The 10,641-nt window shown below is 54.3% G+C and overlaps 1 protein-coding gene across 1 annotated transcript; it reads left to right on the forward strand.

Annotated features, from left to right (window-relative positions):
• Nucleotides 1-496: 496 nt before the first annotated feature.
• LOC142363991 (protocadherin alpha-2-like) lies at nt 497-7,027 on the forward strand. The gene is made up of 11 exons (XM_075441916.1): nt 497-2,965; nt 3,420-3,481; nt 3,605-3,661; nt 4,566-4,671; nt 4,736-4,851; nt 4,917-5,043; nt 5,190-5,273; nt 5,843-5,876; nt 6,199-6,335; nt 6,657-6,824; nt 7,013-7,027. The coding sequence occupies exons 1-11, from the start codon at nt 497-499 to the stop codon at nt 7,025-7,027; spliced, it is 3,375 nt and encodes a 1,124-aa protein (XP_075298031.1).
• Nucleotides 7,028-10,641: the final 3,614 nt, after the last annotated feature.

Genomic DNA, 10,641 nt, shown 5'->3' on the forward strand with positions numbered 1-10,641 from the left:
AAAAGAAGGGGGGGAAATAAGTGAGAAGGACAGAAAAGAAGAAAGATAATTGAAGGAAGGAAGAAACAGAAAAGGAAAAAGAAGGAGGAAGAAGGAAAGAAAGGAAGCAGTGGAAATAAAGAAAAATTAAGCACGAAAAAGAAATGAAGGAAAGAGATGGAAGAAGAAGAAGAAAGAGGAAGAAGAAAAAAGAAGGAGAAAGAAGAAGGGAGAGGAAGGCAGAGGCGAGCGAGGAGGCGAGGAACGCGGGGCCGAGTCGCGGGCGAGCGCGGGGAGCGTGAGAGGCGTCGGAGCAGCACACGGTGTCGCTGCAGGCTCAGAAACGGCGGCGGAGCGGCGAGGCGGCCCCGCCCCGGTGCGGCGGAGAGCCCGGCTGTGAGCGCGGGGGGGCGGCGCGGAGCGGGCAGGAGAGCCGGTGCGTCCGGGCGGCGGCGGCGGCCGGGAGCCGTGCGGGGCCCGTGCGGGGCCCGTGCGGGTGGCAGCGGCGGCAGCGGCGATGTGCGCGTGGTGGGGAGCCGTGTTGCGGATGCTGGTGCTGCAGGCGTCCTGGGCGCTGGGCGGCGGGCAGGTGCGGTACTCGGTGCCGGAGGAAGCGAAGGTCGGGACGGTGGTGGGCCGTCTGTGGCAGGACCTGGGCCTGGAGGCGGGCGATGCGGAGGCGCGGCGTCTGCGGCTGGTGGCGCAGGGCCGTCGGGCGAGCGTGGAGGTGAGCGGGGCGAGCGGGGCGCTGGTGGTGAGCTCGCGGCTGGACCGGGAGGAGCTGTGCGGGAAGAGCGCGCCGTGCGCCGTGCGCCTGGAGGTGCTGGTGGAGCGGCCGCTGCGCGTCTTCCACGTGGAGCTGGAGGTCACGGACATCAACGACAACGCCCCGCTCTTCCCCGCCGCCCGGAGAAACCTCAGCATCGCTGAATTAACAACGGTGCCGGGGTCTCGTTTCCCGCTGGAGGGCGCTTCGGATGCAGATATCGGAGCCAACGCCCAGCTCTCGTACACCCTCAGCCCCAGCGAGCATTTCGCTTTGGATTTACAAAAATTGAACGAGCGAAATGTTGTACCCGATCTTGTTTTAACGAAAGCGCTGGACCGCGAGACGCTGGCTGTGCACCGGTTGTTGCTGACAGCGAGCGACGGTGGCCGGCCGCCGCTGACGGGCACGCTGGAGCTGTTGATCTCGGTGCTGGACGCCAACGACAACGCTCCCCAGTTCAACCAGTCAGTGTATAAAGTGCAGCTGCCGGAGAGCGCTGCGAAGGGGACGCTGGTGCTGCGGGTGAACGCCACGGATCCGGACGAGGGAATCAACAGCGAGGTGACCTACACGGCGAGCAACTTTATTCCCGTGAGTGGAAGAGATGTGATTACCGTCAATCCGAAGACGGGCGAGATCCGTCTCTCGGGCACGCTGGACTTTGAAGAAGTCAGTATATTTGATTTTCGCATTGAAGCGCGAGACAAGGGGACGCCCCCGCTGTTGGGGCACTGCAGCGTGGAGCTGGAGGTGCTGGACGTGAACGACAACGCGCCGGAGGTGTGGGTGACATCGCTGTCGGTGCCGGTGCCGGAGGACGCGGCGGTGGGGACGGTGGTGGCGCTGCTGAGCGTGTCGGACCGGGACTCGGGGGCGAACGGGCGGGTGCGGTGCGCGGTGTGGCCGTCGTCGCCGTTCGGGCTGGTGGCGAGGTTCGCGGGCTCGTACTCGCTGGTGCTGCGGGAGGCGCTGGACCGGGAGCGCGTGTCGGAGTACGCGGTGGAGGTGCGTGCGGAGGACGGCGGGGCGCCGCCGCTGCGCGCCAGCCGCGGGTTGCGTGTGCCGGTGTCGGACATGAACGACAACGCGCCGGCGTTCGCGCAGGCCGTGTACACGGTGCTGGCGCGGGAGAACAACGCGGCGGGCGCGGAGCTGGCGCGTCTGTGGGCGCGGGACCCGGACGAGGCGGGCAACGGGCGCGTGAGCTACTCGTTGGGGGAGGGCGGCGTCGGGGTGGCGTCTGTGGGCGGGGGGTGGCGGTCGGCGTCGAGCTACGTGTCGGTGGACGCGGAGAGCGGTCGGCTGTGGGCGCTGCAGCCGCTGGACTACGAGGAGGTGCAGGTGCTGCAGTTCGAGGTGCGGGCGGTGGACGCGGGGGAGCCGCCGCTGTGCGGCAACGCCACGGTGCAGCTGTTCGTGGTGGACGAGAACGACAACGAGCCGTCGCTGCTGTCAGGCGTGGGCGGCGGGCCGGTCGTGGGGTCGTCGGGTGCGGGTTCGTCGGGTTCGGAGGCGCTGTGGGCGTGGGCGGCGTGGGGTGCGCCGGCGGGGCAGGTGGTGGCGAAGATCCGCGCGGTGGACGCGGACTCGGGCTACAACGCGTGGCTGCGCTACGAGCTGTTGGAGCCGCAGGGGAAGGGCGCGTTCCGCGTGGGGCTGTACAGCGGCGAGGTGAGCACGGCGCGGGCGCTGGAGGAGGCGGACGGCCCTTGGCAGAGGCTGGTGATCGTGGTGCGGGACCACGGGGAGCCGGCGCGCTCGGCCACGGCGACGCTGAGCGTGTCGCTGGTGGAGGGCGCCGAGGCGGCGCTGGCGGCCGCGGGCTCGTCCGCGTCGTCGTCGTCGTCGGGGTCGGGATCGGGGTCGGGGCTGCGTCCGGCGGCGGGCGCGGAGGGCGGCTCGGCAGCGTCGGCTACGAACGTGTGGCTGGTGGTGGCCATCTGCGCGGTGTCGAGCCTGTTCGTGCTGGCGGTGGTGCTGTACGGGGCGTCGCGGTGGGCGCCGCGGGCGGCCGTGCTGTCGGGTCCCGGTCCGGCGACGCTGGTGTGCGCCAGCGAAGTGGGGAGCTGGTCGTACTCGCAGCGCCAGAGCCGGAGCCTGTGCGTGGCGGACGGCGCGGGCAAGAGCGACCTGATGGTGTTCAGCCCCAACTTCCCGCCGCCGCCCGGCGCCGCGGCGAAGGAGACGCAGCCGGAGGCACCCGCTGTCCTGGACACGGTGAGTGGCCGTCCCTTTCTGGCCTCTGGCCCCTCCCCCCGACGCCCCTTGGTGCTTGTGGCGCTTGTGTCCCGGCCGTGGTCAGGCGCTGTTGGTAGCCGGGCTGAGCCCCCGTGTCTTGGTAGAGGTGTCTTGGCGGGTGCTTCAGGATGTTCATGGGCCCTTTGCACCTTGCTTGGCGTCCTCGCCCGAGGACCGTGGTTCCTGCTTTGATGGAAAAGTAAGGCTGAGGGTTGCTGTTGTGGGCGTGAGTTGTTCTCCCGTCAAATAAAATCACTGCTGATTGTGCTGATAGATGCCCCGGCATCAGTTTTTGAGATACTCCAGCTTGCTGGTGTGTACCATTTCCATCTGAGCTTGCTGAAGGAGTGCAAGACAGTCAGGCTGTGGTGGTGACAGTCCCCCAGGCACTATTTACCGCCTTTATTACCTTTGCTGAGCGTGCTGGTATTAGGTGGGGTTTCCTATGAAAAAGTCGTCCTCTTTGAATCTTCTCTGCAAAAGGTCTGATGTCAGGTGACAACTGGGACTGCAAGGTTTTCTCTACCCATGGAGAGATCATTTCTCTGGTTGCACCACCATGAGTCATTAAAAAAGTAGGGAAGACTTTGTGGACTTTTGCTATGTTTTTTTTGCAAGTGTGTTGTTACTCTACCTAGTAGCACAAAGTGTTCATGGAGAGGAGCATGACTCAAGGTAAGTGTTAGAAATGGGAATTGTCTTGTTCTTTTTCTTTTCCTGCTCCCCGCTTTGGCCAGATTTTGGACTTGTGTTCCTGGCCAGAGAAGTAGTGTGAAATACACTGGCCTGTTTTGGTGGGAAATTTCAGCATTTGTATCAGCAGCGACATCATTTGAAAGCCTTAGAAATCTTCTTTTCTGAAAAGAAAAAGCACTCAACCAACGTAAGAAAACCCCAGACAACAAAGAACTGCCCCTTCCCAACAAAACTCAAAATTAAATTCTCCTACACAGTCAATATCATATGTTGCCATGTTGTGCTCCTCAGCAATTTGTTTTTTTCACTCCAAGCATGAAATGAATGCTTTTGCCATTTAGAGCTGTCGTGACATCAACTGCAGAAAGAATATTGCTCCCAGGTCTGCCACATGTCCATGTGAGATAGCCGAAGCATAGCCAAACGTGGAGGGTCAGCATCCAGACAGCCTGTACGTGATACCTCTGTGAGTTTTTTATGGTGCTCTCATTGAAGGGCAGGGTGAGGAAAAGTGGGACTGAACCTTAAGATCGGAAAGCAAGCTATGACATGTTGCAGAGGTGAATGTTGCAGTAGCACCGAGTAGGGCTTGAGCATCTCCTGATATGAAAATGCAAGGCAGGATGGGAACAGAGTGTTGTTTCCCAAGATCCATTGCATTCCTGGCCAGAGAAATGATGTGAGTTTTGCTGGCCTGTTGTGATGTTGTTTGAATATTTTCATCAGCAGCCACACCCTTAGAAAACCCCTGGAAATCCTCCTATTGGAAGAAAAAGATCAAAACCCCAAAAGACACAAAGAACCCAGTACCAAATTCTTCTGCATAGTATATGTCATCGATGACAGTGGTGGGTTCGATAAGATTTGTGTTGTTCTCTCGCAGCATGAATTCAGTGCCTATTGCCTTTAGAGTTCTCCTGACATCATCTCTAAAAATAGCATTCCTCCCAGGTGTGCAACAGCTGAGATTGCTGAATCTCCAGGAGACTGTGAGGTGAATGTCACAGTGGCAGTGGGGCACTGAGTATGGCCTGATGATTTCCTGATGTGAAGGGTGGTTTGGGCAGTGGGAAGACTCTTGTGAGGGAACCTGAAATCCTAGGGAGGACCATGGCCCATGTCTTCAGAGTGGGAGATGATGTGCTAGTCTTGAGAATGCATGTCCCCAGGTGGGGAGTGGAGGATGCCTAGAGGAAAGGATAAGGCCGTATGGGCACGGAGTGTTTGTCCCCAGGATCCTTTGCCATGTTCCCAAGAGTCTGGAGTTGGAGGCCTTCCTGATCTTGAGACAGTCACATGGTATAGAGATGCCCGCAATATCATTTGAGGTTGCGAAGATCTCCCACCAGAGACAGTCCTTTGTGCTGCTGCCTGACTGATGTTGGGAATGTGTTGGTAAGAGGGGGTGAGATGCAAACTGCTGCATGTTTTCTGATGAACGTGTGTGCTGCTGGTTTTGGAAAGGTTTTGTTGGACTGTAGCACTTGAATGTGCTGTCCTTGTGTAGTGGTGGGCATGTATAGCAGCTTCCACAGCCATTGGTGTTGCTCTGATGGAAAACGTGATCAGATGTGTAAGGACATGTGAGAGGGTGGGTGTAATCTACTGCATGTGGCTGCAGTTAGAGATGATGTGTCTTCTTGTCATTATGAACTTCTACAGACATGTGGACCTACATGTCAAACCCTGCACAGCAGCAGACCTGGCTTGGAGTCCTTGCTGGAGCACCGCAGCTCTTGCTTTGAGGGAAAAATAAAGGAAAAGCAGTAGTTACCTTCCACAGCTGAGGGCTGCTGTTCTGGGTGTGGGAGTTTTTCTCCTGCAGTATGCATTTCCATTCGAGCTTGCTGAAAAGGTTCAAGGCATGCAAGCTGTGGCAGTGACTGTCCCCTAGGCGCCCTTTCCCTCCTTATTACTTCTGCTGACTGCTGATCATGCTGGTATTAGGAGTATTTGCTGATCAAAAGCTCTCCTCCTCCACCTTGAATCTTCTCTACAAACGATATGATGCCAAGTGACAGGTGAGAGTTCAAGATTTTGTCTCCCCATAGAGAGAAAAATTCTCTGCTTGTACTCCCAGACTCTTTAAGAAAGCAGAGCAGACATTGTGGACTTCTGATATGTTCTTTTTTCAAGTATGTTTTTTCCTGTACTTATTAGCAGAAAGTGTTCAAGGAGAGGAGTGTGACCCAAGGTAAGTCTTAGACATGGGAATTGTCTTGTTGTTTTTCTGCCTCCTGTGTCCGTCAGGATGTGGATTTGCATTCTTGTCCACAGAAGTAGCGTGAAACATAGTGGCCTGTTTAGATGTTCTTTCAGAATTTGCATCAGCAGCCACATTGTTTCAAAGCCCTAGAAATTTTTTCTGAGAGGAAAAGACAAAGAATCAAAACCAAAAAATAACCCTGAAAAACAAGTGCTGTCCCTCCCCAGCAAAACCCAAATCCACTTCTCCTGCAAAGTTGGTATCATCTGTTAGGGTGCTGTGCTCATCAACATTTTGTTTTTTCTCTCAGAGCTTGAAATCAATGCCATTGCCATTTCGAGCTGTCCTGACATCAGCTGCAGCAGAAAGAGTATTGCTCCCAGTTCTGCCACATTTCCGTGTAAGATAGCTGAAGCATTGCCAGACATGGAGAGTCAGCAGCAGAGAGTCTGGCAGAGACCATGTATGTGATACCTCTGTGTGTTTTGTAAGGAAAAGTGAGACTGAGCCTTAAGATGGGAAACTGTGGCGTGTTGCAGAGGTGAGCGTGGCAGTGGCACAGAGTAGGGCCTGGGCATCTCCTGATATGAAAACATGATGCAGGATGGGAACAGTGTGTTCCTTCCCAAGGTGCACTCCCAGGGTCTGGAGTTGGAGGCCTTCGTGATCTTGAGATAGTTACATGATACTGAAATGCCCGCAGTGTCTTTTGAGCTTCTGAGAATCTCCGAGCAGGGTCAGTAGGTTCTGCTGCTGCCTGCCTGATAGGAATGTTTTGGAAATGAGCGGTCCTACTCACAGCGCCAGAGCTGGAGCCTATGTATGGTGGACGGCACGGGCAAGAGCGACCTGATGGTGTTCAGCCCCAAAGTCCCGCCACCGCCCGGCTCCGTGGTGAAGGAGATGCAGCTGGAGCCACCTGCTCCCCTGGACAAGGTGAGTGGCCATCCCTTTCTGGCCTCTCGACCCTTGGTGCTTGTGGCCGTTGTGTCCCGGCTGTGGTCAGGCGCTGTTGTTAGCCGGGCTGAGCCTCCGTGTCCTGGTGGGGGTGAGGGTGTCTTGGTGGACACTTGAGGATGTTCATAGGCCCTCTGCGTCGGCCTTTGCGTCCTTGCCTGCTGTAGGGAATGTGCTGTTAAAGAGGGGGTGAGATGTAGACTGCTGAATACTGTCTAATGAACGTTTTTGCTCCTGTGTTGGGAAAGGTGTTGTGGGAGAGTAGTGCTGCAATGTGCTGTGCTTGTGTAGTGGTGGGCCTCTCTAGCAGCTTCCACAGCTGTTGATGCTGGCATGATCATAGAGTCATAGGATGGTTTGGATTGGAAGGGATCCTAAAATCATCTATCTCCAACCGCCCTCCAATGAGCTGCGACATCTTCCGCTAGATCAGGTTTCTCAAAGCCCCATCCAGCCTGCCCTTTCACACTTCCAGGGATGGGGCATCCAGAACTTCCCTGTGTAACTTGTCCTAGTGTCTCACCCCCATCACAGTAAAGAATTTCTTCCTAATTTCTAAACTGAAACTGTCCTCTTTCATTTAAAATCGTTACCCCTCGTCCTATCACTACACTCCCTGACAAAGAGTCCCTGCTCATCTTTCCTGTAGACCCCCTTTAAGTAGTGGAAGGCCGCTCTAAGGTTCTCTCCGGAGCCGTCTCTTCTGTAGACTGAAGAACCCAAGCTCTCTCAGGCTGTCCTCATAGGGGAAGTGCTCCAGCACCCTGATCATCTTTGTGGCTTTCCTCTGGATGCGCATAAGAAAGCCCATGTCTTTCTTATTCTGTGTACCCCAAAGCTGAACACAGTGCTTCAGGTGGGGTGTCACAAGAGCAGAGTAGAGGGGAAGAATGCCCTCCCTCGAGCTGCTGGCCACACTTCTTTTGATGCAGTCCAGGATGATTTGCTTTCTGGGCTGTGAGCAGACATTGCCTGTTCATATTCAGGTTTCATCCACCAATACCCCCAAATACCTTCTCCACAGGGCTACTCTCAATCCACTCATTGCCCAGCCTGTATCCATGTTTGGAATTGCCCTGACCCAGGTGTAGGTCCTTGCACTTGGCCTTGTTGACCTTCATGAGGTTTGCACAGCCCCACCTCTGTAGCCTGTCATGGTCCCTGTGAATGACATCCCTTCCCATGTCATTGTAACCTGTCTTCTCAGGTTACAATGAGCTTGGTATCATCTGCAAACTTGCTGAAGGTACACTCAATCCCCCCCATGTCCCGACAAAGTTGTTAAATAGTGCTGGTCCCAGTGAGGACTGCTGAGGGACACCACTCATCACTGATGTCCACCTGGACATCGAGCCACTGACCACAACTCTTTGAGTGCAACCATCCAGCCAGTGCCTTTTCCACCCAATGGTGCACCGCTCAAATCTATGCCTCTCTGTTTTAGAGACAAGGATGTTGTGCAAGACTATAAAATGCTTTGTACAAGTCTAAGTAGATGATGTTAATCATCTTCCCTTATCCAACAATGTGGTAATCCTGTCATAGAAGGCCACCAAATTTGTCAGGCACAATTTGCTGCTAGTGAAGCCATGTTGGCTGTCAGCAGTCATGTCTCTGTTTTCCATGTACCTTAGGATAGTTTCCAGGAGGATCTGCTCCATGATCTTGCTGGGCATAGAGGTGAGACTGACTTGCCTGTAGTTCTGTGGGTGTTCCTTGTGTCCCATTTTAAACAAGAAGGTTAGGTTTCCCCTTTTCCAGTCAGTGGGAACTTGAGCAGTCTGCCACGACTTGTCAAAGATGATGGATAGTGGCTTAGCAACTTCATCTACTGGTTCCCTCAGGGCCCTCAGATGCTTCTCATGAGGTCCCATGGACTTGTGCACATTCAGGTTCCTTAGATGGTCTCCAACCTGATCTTCCCCTACGGCGGGCGGTACTCCATTTTCCCAGCTGAGGTGTGCTGTTCCAGCTGTGAGTTGTTCCACCATAGAACCAGCATGGCTTCACCAAGAGCAGGTCCTGCCTGACCAACCTAGTGGCCTTCTATGATGGAGTGACTGTGTCGGTGGAAAGGGGAAAAGCAGTGGATGTCATCTGTCTGGACTTCTGTAAAGCCTTCAACACAGTCCCCCACAACATCCTTCTCTTTAAATTGGGGAGATACAGATTTGGTGGGTAGACTGTTCAGTGCATAGAAATTGGTTGAATGGTCACAGCCAGAGGGCAGTGGTCAACATCTTGCTGTCCAAATGAACATGAGTGACAAGTGGTGTCCCCCAGGAGTATGTGCTGGCAGCGGTGCTGTTAAATATCTTCATTAATGACACAGGGAGTGGGATTGAGTGCACCCTCAAGAACTTTGCAACTGGTACCAAACTGAGCAATGCAGTTGACACACCAGAAGGATGGGATGCCATGCAGAGGGACCTGGAGAAGCTGGAGAGGTGGACCTGTGTGAACCTTGTGATGTTCAACAAGGCCAAATGCAGGGTCCTGCACCTTGTTTGGGGAAACTCCCAGTATCATACAGGCTCGGGGATGAAGGGATGGAGCACAGCCCTGCCGAGAAGGACTTGTGGGTACTGATGGATGAAAAGCCGGACATGAGCTGACAACGTGCTCTCGCAGTCCAGAACACCAACTGTACTCTGGGCTGCATCAAAAGTAGCGTGGCCAGCAGGTCGAGGGAGGTGATTCTGAGGCTCTATTGTGCTCTGGTGAGACCTCACCAGGAGTCCTGCTGCCAGCTCTGGAGCCCTCATCACAAGAAGGACGTGGTACTGTTGGAGAGGGCCAGAGGAAGGCCACAAAAATGATCAGAGGGATGGAGCTCATCTGCTATGAGGAAAGACTGAGAGAGTTGGGATTGTTCAGCCTGGAGAAGAGAAGGCTGGAGGGAGACATTATTGTAGCTTTTCAGTACTTAAAGGGAGCCTACAGAAAAGATGGGGATAATCTATTTATCAAGGCCTGTTGTGACAGGACAAGCAATAAGGATTTTAAACTCAGGGAGGGTAGATTTAGACTGGATATAAGGAAGAAATGCTTTACAGCAAGGGAATTGAAACACTGGAACGGGTTGCCCAGAGAGGTAGTGCAGGCCCCATCCCTGGAAGCATTCAAGGCCAGGTTTTACAGGGCTCTGAGTAAACTGTTCTGGTTAAAGATGTCCCTGCTCACGGCAGGGGCTTTGGGCTAGATGACCTCTAAAGGTCCCTTCCAACCCAAAGCATTCTACATCTCTGTGAGACTAAAATTAATGCCAGTTGTGAGGAGAGGTGCCACGATCTGAGCTTTTGAGATACTCTTGCGTCCAGAGCATTTCTTGTCTAAAACTCTGTCCTCGTCCTCTTTGATTCTCCTGCAGAAGAGACATGATGCAAAGGTACCATTGGGACTTCAGGGATTTCTCTACATGTGATGTAGTTTCTCCATTGTGGTTGGCCCACCAGAGTCGCTATGAAAGTAGGGATGGCAATATGGACTTTTCCTATGTTCTTTTTCCAAGTATGTTGTAACTGTAGCTCACAGTAGAAAGTGTTCAGGCAGCGGAGTGTGACCCAAGGTACATGTTAGAAATGGTCATTTCCTTTTCTTACTTCCCCTTTTCCCCAGGCTGTGGACTGCATTCCTTGTCAGTGTAGTGCCATGTGATACACTGGCCTGTTCTGATGTTCTTTCAATATTTCCATCAGCAGCAACAACCTTAAAGAATCCTTGTTGACCTTCTTTTCAACAACAGCAACAAATTCCTGAATTTGTCCTACAAATTAGATATCATCCATTACAGTGC

Source organism: Opisthocomus hoazin, chromosome 23, assembly GCF_030867145.1.
Source record: "Opisthocomus hoazin isolate bOpiHoa1 chromosome 23, bOpiHoa1.hap1, whole genome shotgun sequence".
Classification (NCBI taxonomy): domain Eukaryota; kingdom Metazoa; phylum Chordata; class Aves; order Opisthocomiformes; family Opisthocomidae; genus Opisthocomus; species Opisthocomus hoazin.